The 25,355-nt window shown below is 41.1% G+C and overlaps 2 protein-coding genes across 3 annotated transcripts in view; both read right to left on the bottom strand.

Moving 5' to 3' along the window:
* ldlrap1a (low density lipoprotein receptor adaptor protein 1a) overlaps window positions 1-11,965 on the bottom strand; it is a 14,893-nt gene extending 2,928 nt beyond the window's left edge. The window contains exons 1-7 of the mRNA XM_023428509.2: window positions 11,783-11,965; window positions 5,766-5,908; window positions 4,545-4,657; window positions 4,284-4,398; window positions 2,992-3,064; window positions 2,642-2,737; window positions 1,057-1,205 (exon numbers count right to left, since the gene is read on the bottom strand). Of these exons, the coding sequence (XP_023284277.2) occupies window positions 1,057-1,205; window positions 2,642-2,737; window positions 2,992-3,064; window positions 4,284-4,398; window positions 4,545-4,657; window positions 5,766-5,908; window positions 11,783-11,867 (774 nt within the window). The 5' untranslated portion in view covers window positions 11,868-11,965. The remainder of the gene's footprint in view (window positions 1-1,056; window positions 1,206-2,641; window positions 2,738-2,991; window positions 3,065-4,283; window positions 4,399-4,544; window positions 4,658-5,765; window positions 5,909-11,782) is intronic.
* A 994-nt stretch (window positions 11,966-12,959) lies between these two features.
* Window positions 12,960-25,331, bottom strand: maco1a (macoilin 1a). Of its 2 annotated transcripts, none has more exons than XM_087179913.1 (11): window positions 25,095-25,331; window positions 23,932-24,073; window positions 23,435-23,561; window positions 23,138-23,261; window positions 22,815-22,993; window positions 20,867-21,410; window positions 20,358-20,516; window positions 18,335-18,517; window positions 18,077-18,197; window positions 17,776-17,950; window positions 12,960-15,233 (listed from the first exon to the last, which is right to left on the bottom strand). In XM_087179913.1, exons 1-11 carry the CDS (start codon window positions 25,226-25,228, stop codon window positions 15,031-15,033), a joined length of 2,091 nt encoding a protein of 696 aa, XP_087036039.1. In that variant the 5' UTR covers window positions 25,229-25,331; the 3' UTR covers window positions 12,960-15,030. The 2 variants fall into 2 exon arrangements, with proteins under 2 accessions (XP_087036039.1, XP_023284306.1); XM_023428538.2 differs by having other exon boundaries at window positions 25,091-25,320.
* Window positions 25,332-25,355: the final 24 nt, after the last annotated feature.

Here is a 25,355-nt window from a genome sequence, read left to right as displayed (position 1 = left end):
CAAACAGACTTACGTTTTGATTCAAGACGTTTAAATGAAAGTTTTCTTATGCTATATATTTTTAAACTAATGTAAGATATTTCATCTCATTGTTTAGGATACTTACATGACCTACAGACATCGGACTGGACTCACAATTTCAAATGGAAAATGAATATCAAGATTTCAGTTTAAAGGAGACTTGAGAGATGAGAGAGAATTGCCATCATCACAGCTGCAACACAGAGCTCAGAGCAAGAGCTGCGTTCGTTTTCGACTCTGACTGACTTGATGGTCAACATGAACTGCCGGTGACTGCAGGGGTGGAGTTTAAAAAGCCAGTCGCCCAAGTCGGGCACAAAATACTTCCTGCAGCGTCAGTGAGCTCACGACCACGGCTGATCTCACGGTGTGTACAGCTGTTCACCATTTTTTAATTTTTTTATTTAAAAAAATATGAGTGCAAAACCTATAAACACTGTTTACTCACCCAAAAACATGTTGATCTATACATTTTCAGGCTAGACACAAGTCTACATTAGTCTTTTGACACACATGAAATTTAATTCAAATAATGTTTAAAAAAAACAAAAAAAAAAAACAAGAGCCACCATGTTGCCAGGAGGGTGAAAAGAAGAGAAATCTTAAGGATAAAAATATGACCTACAACGTCATTACTTCTTTTACAAAAACAAACTTCTGAACTAAACTGTTTTTACAGCTTTCTGCTTGGAAATGAAAACCATAGTGATGATGTTCACATGTAAGAAATGAGCTGCTAGAAGGAGGAGATCAAATAAACTGCTTCCCCCCGGGAGAGAGATATAAAAAGGTCTGAAGTTCTTAGAATAAAAACATAGACGACGTCATGCGTGTCAGCGAAAACTTCAGCCAATCAGGGCCAAGTGCGGTTGTCACAGAGGTGATACCCCGTCGGTGCAGTTGCCGGACTCAGCAAACTCTAGCCCCCTTGCTCCCTCTGGGTTTTAATGTCATGTTATATGGCGACATTCTGCAGCACTGGCGAACATCGGACAACATTTCTAACCAGTTTGCATCACGTTAAGTCCGATGGGCCGAAGAAGAGGAGAGTCTTACCCAGGCGGGGTTGTTATTGGTCTCAGAGGGCCGGTGGTTGTCTAGCTGATCCTCTTCTGTATTCCCATTGGTCTCCACTGCAACATTCACGCCGTCCTCAATGTCCAACAGGTTGTGTGTGGCAGCATCTAGATGTGAAGAGGGGGAGGGGCAATCAATCTCTGTTTTACCACACACGGGTGATCCATCTATAGTACTGAACGTAAAATCAGTAACGGTCTACAGCCATGCTAACGGTCCAGTGAAGCTTCAGCGTTCGTTACATATCAGCTGTTCACAGATCGTTAACACTAATGAGGGACGAAATGACGAGGAGAAAGGCCGTGTCCACACCTAAATGAAAAGGTTTATTTTCTGTTAAAACATCTCTCCTCAGCTGAACCATGAACTCAACACTAACATTAAGATAAGCAGCAAGTTAACATCTTGGAACATTTATGTTTTTCCTCTTTCGCTTCGAGGCGATTCACACAACATCACAAGTATCTTTCTCAGAAATATTGATGCAGTTCTCTAAAACAGTTCTGCATTTAGCATTTTGTGTAATTCACTACTAAAAGATGTTTTGTCATTGTGGTGCTGCATTTTTTTATCTGACTCTCACGATTCACAGTCTTTTTGTTCATCAGTCACAATTACAGACTTCTCATTCACCTTTATACTGTCCTGCAATGCATTTGTGTTTTCAATCAAATCAACGTAAAAACCTTCGTCAAATATGTATGAGAGAGAAGCCACATACTGTCGGTTGGAGTAAGTACAATGCCCTTCATTTGATCGCAAACTGCTGACTTTATGTACAATGTTTTTACTGTTTTAGTGGCTCTGGCACAGGTAGAGTCAGTGTTACGGGAAATGCCTGAACTGTTTTGAGAACTGCATTAAGAGTGGTGAGGATGACGTTTCTGATGTGTGAATTCATTTCATGATGTTGAATCTGCTTGCATGCTTGCTAGCTAGTGACATTGCCCTACTGAATGTCATGAAGCTCTGAAGAAATTCATGATCTCCAGAGGATAAATCCTCCTGACTTTGGTGATCACCTTACTTTTCATATCGTGCCAACATAAGGTTGACATTTAGGGTTCAGAGTGAAATATCTTGGATGGATTGCCATGAATTTTGCTGCAGACGTTCGCGGTCCCATGAGGATAAAATGTAATGATGAAGGTGATCCCCTGACCTTTCCTCTAATGCCAGCATGAGGTTGACATTTTTGGATTTTATTGAAATACCTCAACAACTATTGGATGGATTGCCGTGGTATACTCATCTATGTTACCCCAAGAATGAATAGTAATTGTTGACCTTTCATCAAGAGCCATCACCAGGTCAAAATGTTAATTTGTACAATACTTCGACCAAACGCCTTCAAAACTGACGACATTCCCGTCAACCTCAGCTGTAATCTGTGTTTAGTGCTAATTAGCAAACATTAGCAATTTAACATGTTGAACTAACATGGCGAACATGGTAAATATAAGTCATTGTGAGCATGTTAGCATGCATTCAAAGCACCATGAGTGCCGCCTCACTCAGCCTGGCCGCAGACGTTTGTTTTTACCTGTCCCTTTCAGGCTCCCCAAGCTGTTGGATCTCTCCGAACGGGAACTACTGCTGCCTTCTCCGGCTGAACCAGACTTCACCCTTTTCCCTTTCTCTAGAAAAGAGATGCAAGGAGACATGACACAAGCAGGTTAAGACCTGTTTACTGCAACTGTGCAGCAGATATCAACGTCCTTGGAGTGTCAGAGTCGATTCAGTACAAACACTAGTAGTCTCAGACACTGATGAAACAACTCTTCCATGGACAGAGTCCGTGTGTGGGGGGGTAGTTGGACATTGTGTGTGTGTGTGTGTGTGTGTGCGCGCGTGTGTCTGTCATTTCCAGGACTTGGAGGGTGAGGTGCCTACCTTCTTTTGCCACTTGCCAGAGTTCAAAAGCTACTGTGAAGGCCTGGGCCACTGTCAAAGCCACTGCCTGAGCCTGGACAACAGGAGAGAAATTCACTTTGTTGCAGACCATTACTGGAAAGAGTGCATTCACATTCACCAACCATCAACACTGAAACTCAGCTGAGTATAGACTGACTGACTCCTGTTTTATGTCAGAATAACTCTTGGAGATCATTAGAGATGAGACACTTTCATTCTGTGAACTGATCCTGTTGTTGTGAGAGTGAAATTTCTAGCTGGCTGATTCCTCACTGGGCCGGTTTCATCAGTTTTCACTTTTGCATAGTTTGTCCACCAAAGAATACAGTAACCCCAGAACGCAGAGCAGAATCAGCAGCAATGTAACTGAGTGGTAAAAACTGCAAGCCCGTTGGAAAAACTTATTTTATGTTTATTTGTGAGGCAGTCAGTCAGTCAGGCAGCTCTAGTGAGTAAATTTACTCATAGTAAATAAACTTGCATATCATTTTCTCCCTCGTCAGAATAGCGCTGTCAGCTGCTGTTGCTACATTAGTAAGCCATGAAGCTGGCTTATGCTTGTCAGTGCAAGACAGCTAATGAGGATGTTATCATACAGGTTATAGTCATTCTGCCTAAATGTTGTAATATTGTATAAAAAAAAGAAAAACTGAACTTGAATGCATTTTGAATCAAAAAGCAGACATCAGAATGAAACTGAAAAAGTTATTTTCAATAGTGATATCAAAGTTGTCAGTGCTGCTACAGCAGAGGACAGAAATAGGTCATCAGCACTATCTCCATACCCCTAATGAGAGGGATTCAAGTATTGAGGAAGTTGAGTATCATCATGTTATCCTGAGAGAAAAAGGGATAATTGTGGTTGCAGGTAAGATGAGAGGAAGAGTGCCCTTCTGTATTTCAACACACAGGAAGACGACAGAAGGCTCGAGGAGCTTGACTTCTAGGGTTTCCTCTGAAGGATGGAGGAAGAGGAGCAATGTTACAGAAAAAATGGTGTCTATGATGTTCATTCATTAGCAGCTTGAAGAGGGCCCTGCTGGGAGTCACAGTTTCATACAAACACACTATGGCGTCCAACTCAGGTCGTTGAAACTACAGCAAGTTTTGATTTTTAATTCTAAACCCACTCAAACTACAGAGAAAGGTACACTGAACTCTGACTTGGAAACTGCTGATGTTGGCTGAATTTAAAATCACTGTGCTGCCTCTTTATTCAACCATTCATAAATTAAACATAAAAACACTGATACCGTGGTCAAGCAACTCACCACTTTCCTCTTGGGGCAGAGGTAGGCGTGGCACTCCAGGGTCCCGTTGAGGGTGTTTTGAGTGATATAAGCAAACACCTTATCATGCAGTTTGTCCACTGTGCAGTAGGATATTCTGCAGGCCAGAGGTCACAGGTTAGACAAACAACATACGGGGTATTTCAGCGGGATAAGTAAGTCACGTGCCAGAACAGCTACACAGCATTATTCTCACTAACAGCTTAACACAGTTAAATACCACAGATACTGCTGTGCACATACCTGTATATGGAGACGTTCTCCAGGAGTTTATTGTTCAAGCTGTCGTACAGCACGATTCCCTGAGGGGAAACTTTCAGAGCAACTTTCTGAGGCTTCTTCCCACTGGCTTTGGCCTGTTAGAGGGACAATGGTAAAGAGAAGTTTGCTCGACAGCATGTAAGGCTTGATATGTAGCTCTGCATTAAGGTTGTTATAGTGCAGCAACAGAGCCCTCACATGTAGCTGCCTGGTGCTAACAAATATATACATATATGTACTTGCTGGAGCTACAGCAGCTCTAGAGATACCAAGTGCGACTGGTTAAATTGAGCTGCCTGTGTTTTCTCCCACAGACGGCAGCAGACACTGTCGACAGTGACGACAACATGAGTTGAAGAAAGAATCAGTTGTTTTCTCCTTTTCAGTGGCACATCTGGCAAAGTCATTTCCACTGTAAACGTTTTTGCTCACCATAATCACAGCTCTGTATTAATGAATGAATGATCATGTAAGATGTAAAATACATGGGTTTACCATTGCTGTGGTGCTATCAATGGGTGAATGCAACACTCAGCTCTTAGTCGCAACCTACGCCATGTGTAGCTACGGCGGGACTTCTGCAAACCCCTTACACTGACTATGAACCCATCTTTGGTGTGTTGGACCATGCAAACAGAGCACACACGGCAGCTGTGAAGCCATTTTTCATCCAATATTTACACAGAAGTACTCAAAGCGGTGTAGAAATGTATGAAATCTGTAGGTTATTCATGAATAACCCAGATTTCACTTTCACACTGATCAAAACCTACCGTGTCTAAGTGATATGAGATGTTTTTACCAGTGTGACAATGTCAGTGAAAAACCCTGCAGTCCTAATTCTGCGGTTTTCCTTTAACTAAAAGGTTACATAGTCATCCATGAGTGAGAAACAAATATTCACAAACTCAGGCTTATTAAACCTCTTTAAAAACTCCGTATCACTTTTTAAACTACATGGTCATTATGGGGAAGAAACCGATTCAAGCAACAATGGCAACATGCTTCGTACGCGACATCAACGCAGCAATAATCTTTATGAAGACAGTAAACAACCTAAGTCTTGAAAAGATCTGCTATTCAGTTTATAACTCAAACAAAAAGTTCCACTCTGTCCATTTGTTCAAAATTCAATAAAAAGTTCTTTGAGAGAAAAAAAAGAAAAGTAAACAACGACATTGTGCTTGTTAAACCAGCTCTCACCGTGGCGACAATCCTCTTCACAGCAGCAGCTGACAGGTCCTCTCCCCTGGGCTGGTCCACTAGTGTCATGCCAAGGTGACGAAGGTTAAAGGTCATGCCCTCTAAGATGGTCTCCCGTGTGTCAGTCCAGTTCTCTGGAAGCTCTACAGAGAGAGAGCGAGAGAAGCACATTTTAAGGAAAAAGTGGGTCAATACATTGATCACCAGGAAACATCCTGTCCTCATTCATCAAGTTAAAAACATCAAATATTTCACAGATGCTCAGATTTGCTTTTCTCTCCATTTCATGTTCCAAAATTAACATGAGTCGTGAGAACGTTCAAGGGACTTCAGAAAAACACAAATCAGAGGAAATGTAAACAGCCCATGTTGAACTTAAAGTTGAGCCATTTCATCTGCTTGTTCCCTGAAGTGGAAAGGCAAAACAGGGTATCTAGGTCAGAGGTACTGTCGATGTAAAGTAAATATTTCAACTCCCAAACAACTTATAGCACTTGACAATAAAAAGGCAAAGAGTCTGGAGCAAAGATACATGGACTCTGACAAACCGTGATAAGAGGAAAGTGTGGTTTTCTCTTCTGAAAGTAACACAACTAATCTCCCCCAAAACTAGGCCACAGGCGTCCCTCTGAAAGTGCTCCACTGTCTCAACTTTTGTGTTAACCTCTACAGAAAAATTAAAAAGATAGCACGCCGAATATGTTCACTGGCAAAGAATGAGGAGTGTCAAAACTGTTACTGCTGAAAGAACAGCTGCTACCTCCGTGCAGCTTTCTTATCATTTTCGAGCGGTGCTGTCTGGCCCTGACCCCGTGGCTGTGTTTACAGAGATTTCCTCAGAGAATAAAAAGGAGGGGAGAAGAGTAAGAGAAGGCAAGAGCGGAAAAAAACATCACCATTACCTAGAAATTCATCCTCCTAGCATTTTGCTCCTCTGGGATGTAGCGCATACCACATACTCATGCAGACACATGTTCACACACACACATGTGAACACACACTATAAATGAAGGGCGGCTGTGGTTTGTCAAGTTAGACTGACATGGAGGTTTTTTAAAGGTTGATAGAGGCATTGTTGGACTGAAGCCGGAAAAAGATGGTTATTTTAAGGGCTGGATGTTACTCTACTTAAATATGACAATTTTCATGCCAAGAACTTTTCAATGTTTCCCAAGAACCCTCCATTAAAATAATTTGATGTTTAAAACTGTGTTTTGAATAATTTTGGGATATTTCATACTCTTGAATTCCAGTTTAAAACATACAAGACGTCCTTCTGCACTCAGCTGTCAAAGGCTTGAAGGACAGGCGCATCAGAATGAGAGTCTACAGCCATGTTAGCAGCTCTGTGAGGCTGTACTTGGACACAGTGGTGCTTTGAACTTATTGCTAATGTTAGCAAAATGCTCACAGTGACAAAGCTGATAACATGCTGATGTTTAGCAGGTATAATGTTGACCATGTTTGGCATCTTATATTAACGTGTTAACATGCTAACGTTTGGTAATTTGTGCTAAAAGTAAAGTGCAGCTGAGGCTGATGGGAATGTTGTTAGTTTTTACAGGTATGTGGACATAGTCTTAAGTGCTGGACAAATAAATCTGTACCAGGTTTCATGACAATCAATTAAAGACATTTCATTTAAAACCACCAACATGAACCTCATGGTGACACCAGATAAAAAGTCAGTCAGGATTCATTCTCTGGGGACCATGAATGTCTGCTCAAATGTTCATAGCGATTCATCCATTAGTTGCTCAGATATTTCACTCTGAACTAAAGTTACTATACACCAACCAAACAACTCACATTGCCATCTAAGGCACCACAACGCTAAAACTTAAATACATATAAGATTTTCTTCTGTGCCCTTTTTCTTTTTGGGGAGGAGAAATGATTAAAAAACGCTCCAGTGAGTAGTTGTGGGAGCTAGAACTCCTGTGTCTTGGTCACTTACCAATTTATAAGACCAGAGCAGCAGATCCAGGGATTGTTTGAAACAACCTGTGATGTGTTTTTGGCTCAGGCTATAAATAATGTCTGCCCATGGGTTTCACTATGGCTGTAAGTGGTGATTTGGCAGAGCCCTTGTTAGTGTGAAGGATAATTACGTGCACCCATTGTTGAACTGAAATTCTCTGCCACACAGACACACAAAAAAAGATTTCAAATAATACAAGTTTTTGGAAAAAAAAGGAAACAACATATTTTGACCAAGTGGCTGATAATTGCAAAAAAAATAGTTTTTAGCTTGAACCATGAACCATAACAAAATTCCCCAAATCCCAAGTATTGTATGCCAGTGCTTCACCACTACTAATGATGGGACAACAAAACTTTCCATTCCAACCCAGAAGGTTTGAACTGAAGCAGGTTTCATTGCATGTTCTCACAATGTGGTCAGGACAAAAACCCCCTTCTGAGTGCCAGAATCAGTTTTCAGTTTTGTGTATCCTGAGAAAAAAGAAAAAGAAAAGTAACAGTGCAGGTACCAGGCACCACTCAGCCAGGGAATGTGGAGAGCTTTGGGATCAAAGGTCAGCAACAGCGACACATGACAGGTAACAGCTGTGTGCACGTGTGAACTGAGACCAATTAAACCCAGGTGACTCTGCTGCGAATACATGCCGACCCCACCATCTGTGTTAAGAGATTAATTTTTGAGTGTAAAAAAAAAAAAATCATGAGTTTTCTAATGGCGGAGTAAGTGGAAGTGTCTTCGATGACAGCAGGAAAAACACAAAAAGGAATATTCAAACACAAGATAAGACAACACTTAGTCTCTTTAGTCATCTCATCCATCAAACTCAACACTGATGGATGAGTATCCGTTTCATGCATCAAAGTGTAAAAAAGAAAGCCTTTGTTGAACACTTTGACAACAAACGTGCTGACCCAAAAGCACCCAACTGACAGGCAATTCACATCCTGGCTGATTTGTGTGTCAGCACCAAACACTGAGTCACTGTGGAAACCACCAACCGCACTTCTACAACTTAGGCCCACAACAGGACTCGAAGCCAAATAACTTTTTTTTTATTTTTTTTTTTACAACATAACTTCTGCCACCATTTGACTTTTCTTTTAGTTCCACTGATCTACGTCCACACAGCCCCCATCCCCCCCCCCAAAAAAAAATATTCAGGTTTCAAGGAATCCAAGTTCATCTGAGCTGATGTGAGGGTTCCTGCTGTTGAAGAAAAATGTAAACACATAAGTGATAACATGAGTTGCTCTGATGTTAAGAAGTTAAACAAACATTTCAGAGGCATTTAGCCCGAAGTTCACTCATCTGCCGTTAGACTGTATGGACCAAATAAACAGACCCGATTCACTGGACATAAGAGAATATGGATCCTTAAAGAAGTGTTGTCAAATCAGGTGAGATAGGTTCATTTTTTTCCCCCCTCAGAAATTCCCTGGTTCTTCTGCATTCTCATTGCAACTGGAAAAGTATTGAACCATTTGTGTTTTTATTTTTATTTTTTTGTATTTTACGAAAACAAATTAAAATCAGTCTTGAAGACTTTGCGAGTTCTCTCTTCAGTTTTGAGAGAGCTCCTGACTTGCTCAACAGGCAGGAACCAACTGGTAAACCTATACATACATCTCAACACCACAAGGAAACATAAATCACTCTGGGACCCCCCCATCACACATCTTCCCGTATCTGTGCCCACAGTGCACGCCAGACTAGAGGCGAGCCATGTCACGCCAGGTGAGATGCAGGCGCAAAGTCAAATTCAACTGGTTTCTCGCTGCCAGTGGAGTAAAGGGGAAGTCTGACAACAATTGCAGAAACACAACAGTGCAAACAGAAAGGGGAAAAAGCCTCGCCCATGAGCAAGCTCCTCACTGAAGGAGAAAAGATAAACTGAGAGCAAGTCCCACGCTTTGGTGAAATAACTCCTTCATAACAGGGAAGAACTATTCCAATTCTGGCAGCGATTCACCTTACTGCGCGTCATTGTAGGGGCACAGTCACACACTTCCATTTGAGGAGGTCCCTGGAAAGAGGCTGTTTGCTGCAGACAAGCACCCTCCGGTCGGTCCTTGGCGCTGGCAGTATGCCGGCGTAGGTCGTCTAGGGCGACCAAGCCAGGGCAATAAGAGCGGGTAGCGAGGAGGCCACTGCCATTTAAAAATGGGGCAGCCCTCATGTGGTTGAATAGGTCTGTCCTCAATGCAATCCCACAGTATGCACACAGATAACATATAGAGCCCCACTACTGCAATATGTGTACCTACAAGGCTCTCCTTTTCCTCAGGTGCCACAGTACTGTTGGTTTTCTGTCCTGCTGCATTCACCTGTCATACCCGACTTGGTCACGAAGGCCGGAGTCAGGGCTGGAAGTCGGGCACGGGCGATATGGGTCAACGATGGTGAGGAATGTGTGCCCTGCAGCCCAGAGAAGACCCTGTAATCTATACTACAATATACTACTTTTATAACAAGTGGGTCACTAGCTGCATTCACAAGGAGCTCGTAATTCCACTAATAATCAGAGTAAGAGCCCAGTTAAAGTCAGATTGCCTCATGCAAAACACCTCATTCGAGATAGAGTGGCTCATTCTGAAGGAAATTTTATGAATTTAAAAAACAGGTTTGGAACTCATACAATACACAAAAAGCCCTGTTTTATTTTAAGATTTGTACTTATTTCGCATGCCTTACTCTCTGTTTGAGAGTACATTCTGGTAAAGTGCTGCTTCATTATAAAAAGGGAAGGTGCAGCTGCCCTTTACAGAGCATTTAAACATGACGCAATATAAAGCCTATCAACTCTATTTACCCGTCATTAACTGTAAATATTTTTGAGAGAACAGTCAGTTGGATGGATTACAATCAGCAATCAGGTTGGCCGATGTAACTGCAGCCGCTGATAACCGTGCAGAAGTAACTACATTAAAATCTGACCCTCATCCATTAACACAGTTATATGCTGGCATGTTAGAGTGCTTCTCAAATTCCTGAGGCATTACTAATTTTCCAGGTACGCTCCTGAAGTTACATGCACTAATGTGGGATATTTATGTAGCCCACCCTGCATTTTCTACTAACCCTATATGCTTTTATAAAGGCCATTCTGATGGAATTTAAAATAGGCCAGCTTGAGCTCCAGCCAACAGGGGCCGTGCACCGACTGACCTGCAGCATTCCTGACGTGTCCTCTTGGATACAGGCAGGGGAGCTTTCAGGCTCCCTCTGCCACCCGGTCAGGATCAAGTGAGATTTAGCTTACAAAGTGGCCCTTGAGTGCGACAATGGGCGCCGGAGTGGCCTCAAAAGCGTTTCATGTTAATGTTGCAGTGTGGGCAAGCTCCTGTCCTGCTGAAGGGCTCTTGAGCAAGACACAAAACTCACTGTAAGTTCTAGTTTTGATCCTGACCTCTGCACTTCCCTTTGGTGGTGTTAGTGGAGAGAGGAGGGTGTTCTGAGGACTGGGATTATCCACAAATCCAAAATACTGCTTTAATGGGCCACATGAGGAAAACCTGTTGAAAATATTATTCTTGTAATCTTAATCGTTTCTTAAAATAAAACAAACATTTCAAATAAGACTATTTCCCTTAATGGCATGTGTCACGTTTTGTTGGCTCTGTGGTTTACTTTATTCTGCTAAGTTGAAAAATAACATTTATTTCCGGAATTTTGCTTGGAACATAATAAACCGCACTTCAAACAAACACACTTGTTGCCCTTACAGAATAAAACAGAAACTAATTTCGCCCAAAATAGAAACAAATACGAGGAAAGTCGCTTCTTAACAAAAGTAAGTAAAAAAAAAAAAAAAAGTCAAACTTCATCTTTGTCGGCGACGTAACATTTTCCATGTTTTCGCTTTTGAAACAAGAAGCTTTGGTAAAGTTAGCTAACCAATATAGTATTTATTGACTATCCGTGTTAATTAAGGTAAAACGGGCACAGCGGTAAGCAAAACTTTAGCACGCCGACACTGGAAAATGTTGCTTTAAAAAAAATAAACACCACGTTTTTCTCTCAAGTTATTTCTTACTTCTGTGTCTGCCGGAGGTCCACGACTGCTTCGCCATGCTCGGGCTCCGGATGATAGCTCGCCCAGCCGACTTGAGGGCATCCATGTCGGGTGTTCTAAAGTACAGAGAGTCGGTGAAGTTCGCTGGTGAGTCCTCCAGGAGAAATGTTGTTGACCAGACTGCTGATGGGGAGGATGGACTTGTGGTGCCTTCCAGTGCAGTCAGAAATAAGTAATGCTGCGTTTGGGTCACATGGGACGTTAGATCTCGTGAGCTGTCGAGTACGATTATATACATTCATGTGAGAAAATACTTATTCAAGACATACATATACAATAGAAATGCACCGTTACTTCATTTAAAAAATATAATAATGATGATATATCATATTAGTATAGGTGTTTTATCACAACTTAAAGATGGGTTTCTTTTTATACACATATGAGACATTATGTTACTTCAAAGTTTAACTTTTATTTTTTGAAAAATAACTGCTCAAAGAGTGTTTTAAAACTGTAATTATATCAGCTTGTTAGTAGCATGTGTTTCAGTCCTTTTTGTGGGTTATTTCAGAAATTTCCTTACACATGAAATGCAAAATGGTTGTAGAGGTTGTGTTTGCCATGAAAGTACTATGATCAACTTAAGGAGAGAAAAGTATTTTCTGATTTTAATTTGTATGAATGTATGTTTGTATTCTGATACCATACCTCTTTTGTAAACAGGGCTTGTAAGGTGTTATCTTCCTGGAATTGAGCAGCTGAAAATATTGACCTAACATATGTCAGTCCATTGCATCACAGACACAAAACCTACATAGCAGCTCTGTGGCTTCAGTGTTTCCAAACACAAAAGTAAATGAGTGAATCTTGCTCCTATATTTTGTACTAACAATGAGACTTGAGAAAATCTGAAAATTAAAATAGAAAAGTTTGTTTACAAACTAAATACCTTTTGTGAACTACTGGCATTGCGACATCTCAATATAGCATTGTAACTTGTTTGTTGTAAAATGAACAAAATTAAATAATAATAAAAAAAAAGAAAGAAAGTCAGTTAGAATATGTTTTGTCGTTTTGTCATCCCAGTTTTCACGTACCACACGTCACCATCTCTTGGTCACTTCTGGGTAAAAAGTTCGGCCCCTTGGTCGAACCAGAAAAAGTAAAACTTGACACAAAGATGGTGACACACACAGAGACTGAACAGCTTGCATTGCCACCAGCAAGACTTTCTTTAATAGTGATGGTCAAAGCAAAAAGTGAGACACAGCCACCATCACTTTGAGTAAAGAAAATAAACATGGTGGAACAATGAAAAGATAAAACAAAGCACTTTTTTTTTTTTTTTTTTTTTAAACCTTCTCTTCCTTCTACACAAACTTCTAAAAGCAACTTGAGAACTCAATTCACAACGCCAGAGCGATCCACAAGAAATACTTTTTTTTTTCCCCAGGTAGGCAACATGACAGCACAACATGGTCAAATGGTTCAGGGGTAACCTTTTCCCAACACAACACATTCACTGAATCCTTCCTGGTAGAAAATATAGGAAATCAACTCAATATGATGGGAAATATCAAGGAGGTGCCTGTCAATAAAAATTCTGTAACAAATAAATAAATGTGTGAATAACACAATCAGTTCAACTGACCACCTGCTGCGTCGTCATGATCAGCCCAGAACCTTGTAAACACAACACCATCCGAATATGTTCTAAATGACAAAAAATAACAGCACTCTTCTGCAAACATTATGCTAGCTACATCGATCAAAGTATGGATGGAAACCCAACATCAACACTTGGCACTTCAGAACTGAAATGAGATAACAAAAGAAAACATTCCTCAGTAAGTTAATGTACATTGTTGTAAACAACTAAATGCCAACTCTACGGCATGATAACAGACAATCAGTATGGTTGGTGTCTGGCATACCAAGACTGTGTCACTATGAAATGACATGTACTGTGCCATGTCCAGAGTTATGTCTTCCATTTAAAATCTGTAATATTGAGGTCAATTAGCTGCGAAACGATTGGACGTGTCTGAGGTGACACTTAATTGTTTTAGCCTTTGAATACTGAATTGAAATGTTCAGGCTGTGAGAAATCTTTGACTCGAACAAATGAGAACCAGGCGAGTCGGAGCTGAGAGAGACAAAGAGAGGGTTTTGAAGGTTGATGCTTTTTAGATCCCAGGATTGCAAAGTATGTGGTTTCTGCATCTGAAAAAGAGGAACTGCAAGGCACTGTAAAATCTGCAAATAATGGTAACCACTGGTTACCTCGACATCATTAAATCCAGTGAACAATATGGCCTAACAGGTTCTAATTTGGTCCAGAGGGAGGGGAAAAGGTGTCTCCAGCAAACAGGTGAACAATAATGTAACATTTTTGGCAGTGCCAGGTCGAATATATCAGTAGCATTTTTTTTTTTTTTAAAGGACAAAACTACATCTGCTTCATCCACTTACTGATAATCCTGGAGAATCCACTGTTCCAGCATTAAGGGAACAAATTGTATTTGTAATATCCGAGGAACACAGCAAACGTTTACCTGCTCAATATCACTATTTTAGAAGAAATGTACATCGTCGAAACTGAACGGAAACATTACAAAACAAATCATCACTGATTTAAGTTAATGGCGATATCAAAACATGAATAGTTTTACATTCATGTATCTCTCACAGGGGCTTTACTTTACAGGTGAGTTTCAAATTCACATCTGAACAGAAAACACATCTTCTGCCTTCATATAAACCGTCATGAAAGCCAATAGTTTTTTGTTTTTTTTTAATTAAAAGTCTGGGTGTCAGTTAACTATAGAAGAAAATATGGCTGTGGGGGGGATTTATACTGTACACCAAAAGAAGACTGACATGAAGTGATGCATCATGGCTCTTAAGTAGACGTTTGGCCAACAAATTGTGTGTTCCTTTCTCCCCCTTCAAACAGATCCCGCTGTCTAATGGCTAAATCCCAAAACTCAACAGCAACAACAAAAAATCCTACTGTACACAACCCCTTCAAAATAACAGTTCTAATAATAGAACCAAAAAAAGGACCCAAGTACATATATGTATGGAGGGGTTGTGTGCACTGTGTGCGTGTGTGTGTGCGTGTGTGTGTGCGTGTGTGTGTGTGTCTGAGTGCAAAACTGTCAGGGGCTGGTAAACTCAAAAAAACATAAACCAGAACTGAGAGCTTCACTGAAATAAAGAAAGAGAAAAAAAGTTCTGTCTGACGAGCAGTGTAGGTGTCAGAGTCACTTTTTGAGGGGCTGGTAGACTGAGGCGTTGGGGTCCAGGGAGGAGGGACTATTGTCCATGAACTTGGAGGAGTAGTGCGGGGTGACGGGGCTGAGGTTGCTGCCGTCTGACGAGTAGGACAGGCTCGGCATCACCGCCATCACCTCTGCTATCTTCTGCTTCAGCTCTGCGATCTCCTGCTCTCTGTGGTGGATCTGGCCTGGATGAGACAGAGGAAAACGTAGATGTTATTACCACAGCATTAAGAGGAGAGGGGACATTTGTGCCCTTTCAAACTGAATCCTTGACAGCTGTAGAGGTGTTGCTTTATCATGATTAATGGTACTTTTTATAGAAAATGTATTGAGGAATTGTTCATTAAAACCCTGTCAAATCAAAGTACTTCATCACATCAAGATAAAACTCATAAAAAAACAAACAAACAAATAAATCAGATCAGAGAACTGCAGTATTGCCTCCAATGGGCTAATACACCCAGAAATATTAAAGAGACATCTACCTACTACCTACCTCTGTCTCCTATGTTGCTCACCCTTAGGTTAGCCGGTCATTTATTCCATTTCAAAGCCCAGTATCTCATGTTTTTCAGCATGTCAGTGTCACTCTTTTTCAAGCTAATGAGGACAGTGTAGTATTAATATTAACTGACTGCTACACTGCCCTGCCATAATGGAGCTTCTTGATAGCACATGTCTGACATACAGAAGAGAACACACAGGTGTAATTAATAACATTAACAACAACTCACTGTCATGGCTCAATGAGACACCTAATATAACTGAGGTGTCGTTAGGGAGATTGGTTTCACCTGTGCTTTTCCTGCTATGACAAGTTCAAATGTCTGCCATGTAAAAGACCTCGTGCTATAACCTGATATACAGCCAATATGTCTTTCTCACTGAAACCTGTTTATAATGTCACAGTTGGAAAAGCACAAGCATAATTAATAAAATTAATAATGATGCCTAAATTCAATTTTACCTGCTTCATTTCCAGGGTCCTGGTAGTGTGTGACATAGCTCACTGTCACACTGTCATGACTGACTGGGTCAATAGACGAGGACAGAGCCATCATTAATGTTATTACTAACACCTGCCGCTGTGATCTCAACATTATGAGCAAAACACTACAATACCCCACTGTAACTCACAATTATTTTCACTGTCTGTTAATCTGACAATTATTATTTTTGATTACGTCTATGAAATATGCAAATACAAACTTTGCAAAGCCGAATGTGACGTCTTCAAATGTCTTGTTTTGTTCGACATAAAGTCCATATACCCCAAAATATTGAGTTTACAATCATACACGACAAAGAAAAGCAGGAGACCCTCTTATTTGGGAATAAGAGGGAAGACCGATACAACAGTAATCCCTGTCAGTCATCACTTATGACCCACTACAAATATGTGGTGGTGTATTTATCTGCACAGACCCTGCTCTCTTGTAATCACTACTGCCACTCCCTCTCTTTGTTCACTCTCTAGCTCGCTTGAATTTACCTGTTGGACACAAGTACAAGTTTGTTTTACCTGGAGTTCTTATTATTAACATTTTATATTTCCACAGCTTTTGTTTTGTTTTTATATTGACAATTGTATAGATGCCATGGGGCTATGGCACAGAAAGCAACCAGAATGTTGAATAGATTAGAAAAAACACTGAATGATGTTGCAGGCAAGTTGTAAAATAGTTAGAAACAGTGTTGTAATTGGGGGAGTGGTAATGGCTATGTTTTGCTAATTCTATTTTCAGTAAAACAGTAAATAACATTAGGCATTAGGTTACAGTACAAGGTCAGATATTTGTACACAGAGGGATTAGGTTACAAATGTAGGTTTAGCGGTTTGGTCTGGTTTTAGTCACTGCTACGTTGTTCACTTTTGGTAATTTCATATTTAATTGTCTAATAGCTATGTATATTTTAAAGGTTGATGCTAACCTAAATCTATCGCTGTGCTTGCTGTCAGTCTCACCTGTTGCTTTTGGCTCTCCCACAGCAGCATGTTGGCTACTGTCCTCCTCTCCTACACCTCTCTCTTCAGTAACTACAGCTCTCTCTTCCTCACCCTCAGCTGCCACAGTATCACTGCTTGACGCCTGGAAATATTCTAAAACAAATTAACTGGATGGCTAATCACACTGTTCAGACTGTGTTTTTCTGAAGTGTGTAGGTACTCTGTTTTACTAATCCCTCTGGTCCGAACTAACTCTGTGCCTCTTCAATATTCATGTAAACTGAAGTAGCAAACATTCAGCTTCAGAGGGCATGATCATGTTTTGATTCAGAGTGTGCACGGAGAGGAGGGGTCCGTCGCCCATGTGTTTGTGAGAGAGAGCAGGGCAGGGAGGGGCTGAGCAAATCAACGTGCTGCACTTAGCTCTACAGTGAAATAAAATTCTGGCCATTTGAAATAGGAAAAAAAAAAAAAAAAAAATAGAAAATCAATATGTGGTGCACAGTGTTGATATTGTGCTGGGCAGCCACAAATAAAACAGTGTAAGGGAAACACTGCTATCTTGACCATACGAGAATGTGGGCTGCAAATCCCTCACATGTTTCTTCTTTAACAAAACTCTGGTCATTTTTGTGTTAGGCTACATTTAGACATCCAGTCTAGAGTTTTGAACAAAAGATGCTAGATTCTCATGCATCTATTTAATATGGAGAACAATGATGGATTGAAAGTGACTGACAATGACATAAGTATATCATTGCCCCACAGTCAGTGTCTACCTTGTGCTATCTCCAGCTGCCTCTTGGCATCCCCCAGTGCAGAAAAGAGGTCCAGTTTGATCCTGGTCTCAGCGCTGAGGCTGTTCTCCAGGTGCTGGGTCTTCTCCTGCATGGCTGACAGTGCTGACATCAACACCTCTGTGTCCTTCTCATTCTCTTTATACTTCCGCAGCTCCTGAACATGACAGCATATCATTACATTCACAGCATTTACTGAATCTCTTTACTGACCTAGTGAGTAAAGATTTGCTGACCTGAAGCATTATGTTAATAAAATAGTAGTTGTGATATTCAGTTTTACCTGACACTTGCCCTCCAGATCCCTAATCTGCTCCTCCTTAAGTTTCATGTCCATGCTGAGCTTCTTGCACTCCGTCTCCAGCTCCCTGATACGAACTCGAAGAGAGTCTGTGGACTCCACTCTGTTGAACAGAAGAAGGCGGAAAGGTCCAAGAGTCAACAGACAGAGTGAACAAGGGCTGATCTTTTGCTCATGTACTGACACTCTCTGATCTCCTTGGTTCAGAGGTAAACTTCCTAATAATCCTCTAATTAGTACCTTGTGGCAGCGGCTAATGCTACAGCTCTGGCAGCAGTGGCCTCCTCCATCTTCTTCCTCTTCCTCTCCTCAGCCAGCTGTTTCTCAGCCAGGGCCCGAGCCTCCTGCTCGGCCTTTAGCCTCTTCTCCAGCTGTGAGATGGTCTGCTTATCCTTCTGCTTGGCCTGGACGGCACTGTGGAGCCTGAAGTGTGAGGAAGGAAATAGTCGAGCAGGTTGGATCATTAGAGGAACATGGAAAATGAAATGTTGAGTACTTTTGAACTTTTGAACCTGGTTGTTGCCATCATATTACTTAGATGATCCCCAAAATCTATCTCTAGTGCCACCAGCTGGTCAAAGTTTGCACTTATTATGTGGAATATCTCAACATCTACTGGATGGTACAAAACTTGGTGCAGACATCCATGTCGCCCAGACAGTGTCTCCAACTGACCTTGTTTTGGTACAATACAGGATTTTTATGCTATAGTGAAATATGTAAGCTCATTCGTGTCAGTTAGTTGTTCATATTTCAAAGGGGTATCATTCTAAACACACAGGTCACACGGACCCCATGGAAACACTTTCTAATGTCTGAGAAAAAAACGCCCCTCATCAGGGTCATTTTTTGCTCAGAGACTACAGATTTTTAACAGACAGCCTGAGAACTTTGAGTTGGACAGTTGCATTCTGGGAAATGTAGGATCTGGCTTTGTAGCTTGACCCATACTAAAAACTAAAGGTTGCAGTTTCTTGGCTTTTACTGCTTCAATTTTGAATACTATGTATTAAATCAGTTGCTTGTAAATTCCTGAACTTCACAGGAGTGCAATTATAAATCACTGGCGTCTCTGTTACCCAACTTTCATCTAAACAGTCCAATTTCCAGTTTAATGCATTTATAATACCAGAGTTCATAGTTTTGCCAGTGGGTATCATTTGTGCCTCTGACAGTCGAACACAAAATTAAACAGCACTTGACCCCCCTGTAATGTCTATTGTCAAGGGATTGCAAGTTTGTGTTTCACACATACAGTCGATGGCTTTACAGCAGAAAACGTCAGCGCTCTTCTTGAACAGAAGCTGATGCAATTATTTTCAGTATATTTTGACAGCAGATCAGTTTTAAATATTTCAGGGAGTAATGGAACAAGAAGGAGAAACTACAGTGAGCTGTTTGATGAAGAGCTGCAGGTGACAGGCTGCACACCTCCAACTTCTCAGCCAGGTAACCAACTCCTTTCACTGTGTGCTGCTGTTTGCAGACTCACGATGTGTGCAGCATAAAATCAGATCATTGTTGCTCAGAGAAGGACGGAAAAAGCCTGAGTTTTTTTTTTTATTAAAACAACAATTGTTTGTTTTGCTGCTCCAGAATTCAGTGAGCTGTACTATCAAACTACATTTGCCGTCACCACCAGTAACTACAGGTGTCGACAAATCAACCAGAAAAAGCATGTTATATTGGTCAGGGAAAAGTTCCCTCCATTGCTTGTAAACACAACTCAGGACAGGTTTGTCAGGCGTCTGTCACACTGTCTAACCAGTTAAGCTAAACCAAGTGCTTTATTCCACAAGAAACAGGATGCCACTCACAAAATGAGGGATCTGACAGTAAAGTACTTCCCTCTGAATGAGACTGGAAACATAACCGTCTGCAAAGAGTCATTTAAGAACATTTTCTGTAAGTACTGAATATTCCTACAGATCTGATTATGTTGTAGACAATTCTTAAATTTCATTTCAGATTGTTTGCTTTTTAATTTGATATATAGCTTTGGACTTTCGGTCTGTAATTAACACAGCACCATGATTATAGGAGGACCTAAGGAGAAGATTGCCCAGCCCTACATCACGGACCGTCACATGGCCCTTCACTAACCAGCTACTGTAGCTTCCTAAACCTACGTGGCCCTTTGTTATTTTCAAAGAATGATGTCCAGTCTTTTCGTTATGTGCGGCAGGATCTCAAAGAAAACCACATTCATTGTAGTGAGAGTTCTGGTAAGTATACTCAGTGAGCAGACTGTACATGCACCTACTTGTTCTGTAGCAGCTCGTTGTCCTGGCGGAGCTGGCCCAGTTCAGAGCGGAGGCTGCGGTCCTGGCTGCTCAGAGAGGAAAGCTGACTCCGCAGCTCCGATTCCAACTGCCTGTTGGCCTGAAGATCTGCCTTCAGTCGTTTCACATCCTGTTCCAGCCTTTAAGGCAAGAAGAAGAGAGGGCCATGATAACACTGACTGGCCAAAGCCAAACGAAGCCACAGCAACAGAGGCAAACATGTCTCCTTTAACTATTCCACATAGAAAAACAAGTATTTCATTACTGTGTGGAAGGTGATGAGGACTTAGCAAAATTGTATGGACTAGTATCCTTCAATAAAGGGTCAATTATGTAAAACAGAAACTAAAAGCACAATGAAAATGTTGTTGGATGGTTGCAAATGTTGACTATGAAGTGCGTCAACAACTCTAAGCACCAGCAACAAGATGTACAGTAAGGATGGGTACAGTGAGGATGGGTGTTAACAGTATGTCAGTGTGAGTCTTACCGCACTAGAGCATCTGGCTTGCCCAGCTGGTTGTTTGGAATGCAGTTCTCCACCGGATCCTTCTGACCTTTCCCTGCCCCCTTCTGCTTCTTCTCATTCTTACTGGTCGAGGAACCCGGCGGCACGCTGCCGTTTGTAGAACTGTGATTCCGCGGAGATGAATTGGAAATGCTGCCCCCGCCTCCGCTGGCATTTTTATAGTTCTTCCCCGCACCCCCCATTTCCTCTTTTGAAGTAGAGTGTGTATTGGTGTCGGCATGTGTGTTTTCTCCTGCCAGGTCGTTGTTCAGTCTCTTTGCCCCGACGTAGTTCTCAATATACTCTGTCTCCTGTAGTTTGGAGTCCAGTGCATGTATAATACTGTTGTTATTGATTCCAATTGTGTTTTGTTTTTTGCCCTCACGCTCTTTCGCAGCACTGTCCTTCCCTTTTTCCCGGTACTCCAGTTCTGGTAACGGGACTGAGGTGCTTTTCTTTCCAGGCGGTGCGCCGTTTTGGGATATTACTGAAGGTTCTACCTCTGAGATCCCTTTAGCTAAAGCAGCTGGAAGAGAGCGAGCACATTAGTAGCATTAGTGAACGAAAACATACTGGACAGAATTAACAAAATTCCAAAGCCAAGTGGAAACATATTTGACCATAAACAGAGACTGAACCATGGCCTTTGTGACTGGTACAAAACACAGAAAATCCCAGACAAAATACAGGAACAGCCTCATGACAACAGACTGAGCCAGGAACACTTTCCTACTGTATATTAACTACAAAATGTACACAAAAACTTATTTCAGGGTGCCTTGACACCTAACCTGTTGGTTGTTTGGCTGAAATGATCACTGGCATCTTTACTTGTTTGATTTTATTTGTTAAAGGCTTGTGTGGAAGCTTTCAATCCAACTCAGGTAAAACTAAACAACTGGATTGAGACTGCATGAAACTGGGAGTCTGGCTTAAAGTGACAACCACAGGTTTGTGTATATGATTTATGATCTAACAATAAACTACCATAAAATCCAACTGCTGTGAACTGTGTAATCTATTTTGATAACTGATTAATTGAGTCAGTTAAGCTAAAATGCCAAAATGTTTTTTTTCACCATTTCCTGATTTCTTCGTTACACTGTACATAACAGGAAGTAGAATATTTCTAGATTTTGGACTGTACAGAATAACAAATGGTAACAACCCCATGGCTTCTGGGCAATGGTGAATGGCAACGTTTCACTATTTTTGTAACATTTCATAGACTAAATGATTAATTGAGAAAATAATAACTAGTTGCAGTTCTTCAATTAAAAAAAAGTAGCAGCAACAAACCAACAACAACCTCATAACATTCCTGTCTAAAGGCAAATGAAGCCTATTTGCAGTCTCGACTAATCGTAAACACCTGAGAAGATAAATAAACACATGAATGGTAAAGTGCAGCATGTCTCACTACAAGTCAATGCAGTTTCATTTCTACATTTTGATGATGCAGGGTGACAGTTGCTTTAACTGTCTAATCAATATTTACATATCAGTCCAGATGACTGACTTCATGTTTACAGCTCTTGATTCATTTGTAAATGCAAATGTGAACACAAAAGGCCACAAAGTAGATTTTCTTCTTTTGGTTTGGACCAAATGAACTCAACTACAGGAGTGAGAATACACCCTTAAAATGATTAATTATTTTGGAAAACTTAGCTATAAAATATTTTACAAATAAAAACAAATGTCACACAATGTCAATGCTGAGAAAACAGATTGTGTGGCTCTGGATAAATGTGTCCACTCAGTTGATTAATTAACCCAGTAAATCCTTGTCTATGAGTATCTTTGCTTTTGGTATGATCATTTCTAGTCATTACTGCTTCTCCAGTCTGCAGAATATTTGCAGTGTTAAATATGCTATAAGAACAGTAATAAATGTTGTGATTCCTGGGTGTTTGTGTGTGTGTCTCACCCTCCTCTGCCTCTCTCTCTTGTCTCTGCAGCATCTGTTGCTCTGGTGGTAAAGCCTGCTGTAGAAGCTGCATGTAGAATTCATTCTCCTTTTGCACTTCCTTCTGTTTCCTCAGTCGCATCTTATAGCTCACATAGCTCTTAAAGCCGAAGCCCAGAGTCACCACTGGATAGCCGATACTGGGAGGTGAAGAGAAACACAGCTTTTGATAAAGTTTCCTCATATTTTTAGGCAATAAATATATATAAATATATATGTTTTTTTCCTCCATCTCTCATGGGCATTGCTGGAAAAAGGACAAAAGACTACACTATGACATTTACCAGTGAGCAGCAAACGGTCGACACAGGTCTACATGAAAGTTCTTCAGATCTTTGAACCGTATGGCAGCTTCAATATACACAAACAGGATCCACAGCGATACAGTGGGTAGACAGACTCCTCTTTCTGCATGGGAGTAGAAAAAGAGGAGAAAAGAAGTTAAAAAAAAAACAGCCCTTTCAGGTCTCGCGCTGAAGAAACTTGGCAGCTATGAATTTCTTGTGCACAGAGTCTTTGGGGTGAAAGTGGCCGTTTGGCTGGAAGAGATAAAACAGAATCTAAAGAAAACTTGGACTAACCTGTGTGCCAGACATACTGGACCCATACGTAGGTGCTGGCAGCAAAAAACAGCCATTGGACGGGGATGAAAAGGAGGCAGATGATGTCTGATGTAAACGCCACACATACAAAGAAGACAGAGAATGCCTAGGTGTAGAAGAAAAGAATAAATATTCCATGAACATACACATGTGCACTAAGATAAAAGCATGTGCACACACATTAACATGTGTACTGCAAAAAACTTGATAATTTGCTTGCTCGCCAATACCATTATTATGCACATTTGACTTTGCTACCTGTGTCCCATATTTCATATGAGTGTTTCTTTGCTACATCCTTTTACAGGAAATAGGTTTTTTTTGTTTTACTGTGTGGACTGGAGCTGCATAGCATTTAACCTCTGTTGTTTATCAGTTCAAATGTGCTCCAGACCACCTCAAGCCTGAATAATCACATGCAAATTAATGTTTGGTGGAAAGGGGGTGGATGTAGGGTCATGCACACAAGCTCTTACCAGTCCCTGATATCTGAAGGAGTCGTAGACACTTCGAATGAAAAGCCAAAAGGGCCACAGGTACTCGAACCTGAACTCCAGCACAAAGTCAGCCAGCAGAACTAACACCCACACTACGAGGAACTTCAGGTACAGGAATGTACTGTGGGAGAAGACAAGAGAGAGAGAAAATATGGGGGAAAATATGAAAGAGAGACATTAGAAGGTGACAGAGAGGAGCTACTAGACAAGACTTATAGATGGTATCATGACATCAGGTTTAGACAACAGTCTAGTGTTTATAAGAATCACATTTGCAGTGTGACTTGCAGTGTTATCTCAAGTTCATACAAGGTTTGAAGGAAGATAAAGACCAATTCAACAGTGAAGCTGTATCCAAATCTACATATTCCCAATAAGTCCAATAATGCGTTTCTGTTATCAAAGAAACTGGAATGGATAATGTCTCATGAGAGACATCCACACTGAGTGAGAGAGGGTTAGAGAGAGGTCGACAGTGTATGTATGGACTGTCATGTCTAGACATGTTACTTATAGAACAGCTGTTTTTTATCTGGCTTGCCATCAGTCAATCTATAAGAAAAGGCATTCTATTTTCATATCCAACCTACTCAAATGATATGTGCGCTTCACGTGGTCCAGTTAGACCTGACTGGTTTGGCGGCTATTGTTTCACTGTCGTGGTAAAATCGAGACCTCTGCCAAACAAAGCACAGGTGAGAGCCCCGCCGTCGGCATCACTACAGACTTCGAAACGAGCGCCCCTGACATTGCTGTTGTCATTTCAAGCTAGAACATAATTTTTCTCATAAGTCCATGCTATTTATTTTCCTTAGCTGAAAACATTTACAATAAGCGGAATGAGCAGAATGAGTCATACTGAATGCACACAGAGTCTCACTTCCACCGTTCAACTGAATTTAGCCAGAATGTGAATTTAACTACCTAGCTCGGAACAAATTCTCATACGAGATGCCATACAAGTAACGTTAGGCCTATAATTTTGTCAATATGCGGTCATGTCCATTTAGCTGCATATGTAGCTCAAGACAACGGCATGCTCAAATATGAATGTAACAGAAGCTGGCATCCCTGTCTTGACATATGCAGAGAGGCGCCATTGTTATACAATAACGTCCCTCCAGCCCCTTTTTTGTACCTGCTATATATACCCTCGGTGATTCGGTTCCGTTTTAACGGCCGTCGGAGTTTGCTGCAGTCCGCATTGCGCCGCTTCATCCTCCCCCTGTTGATTCACTTGTGATATCGGTCTGGTAACGGTAACTGTAAATGTCATTCGCTCATCCTTATGTTCACACTTCTTCAATTATCCACCATTGTTGTTGTTTTATGCACATGAAACAAAGAAATAAATAAAAACAGACCGCGGAAGGCCCTCCCCTTTTCACGACACGCTGCGTCCT

This window comes from Seriola lalandi, unplaced genomic scaffold (genome assembly GCF_002814215.2).
Source record: "Seriola lalandi dorsalis isolate HSWRI2012SDOR001 ecotype SW California unplaced genomic scaffold, Sedor1 jcf7180002054879, whole genome shotgun sequence".
Taxonomy (NCBI): domain Eukaryota; kingdom Metazoa; phylum Chordata; class Actinopteri; order Carangiformes; family Carangidae; genus Seriola; species Seriola lalandi.
Note: the sequence above shows the minus strand (reverse complement) of the source record. Positions and strands in the feature narration are given on the sequence as shown.

Excerpts from the sequence above, each read along its gene's own strand:
- maco1a (XM_087179913.1), bottom strand. The coding sequence starts at position 25,228 with ATGACATTTACAGTTACCGTTACCAGACCGATATCACAAGTGAATCAA. Across the intron at positions 22,994-23,137 it reads CGACCGTTTGCTGCTCACTG|TATCGGCTATCCAGTGGTGA; the intron begins GTAAATGTCATA and ends TTCACCTCCCAG. Across the intron at positions 17,951-18,076 it reads ATCTGGAGGGCAAGTGTCAG|GAGCTGCGGAAGTATAAAGA; the intron begins GTAAAACTGAAT and ends TGTCATGTTCAG.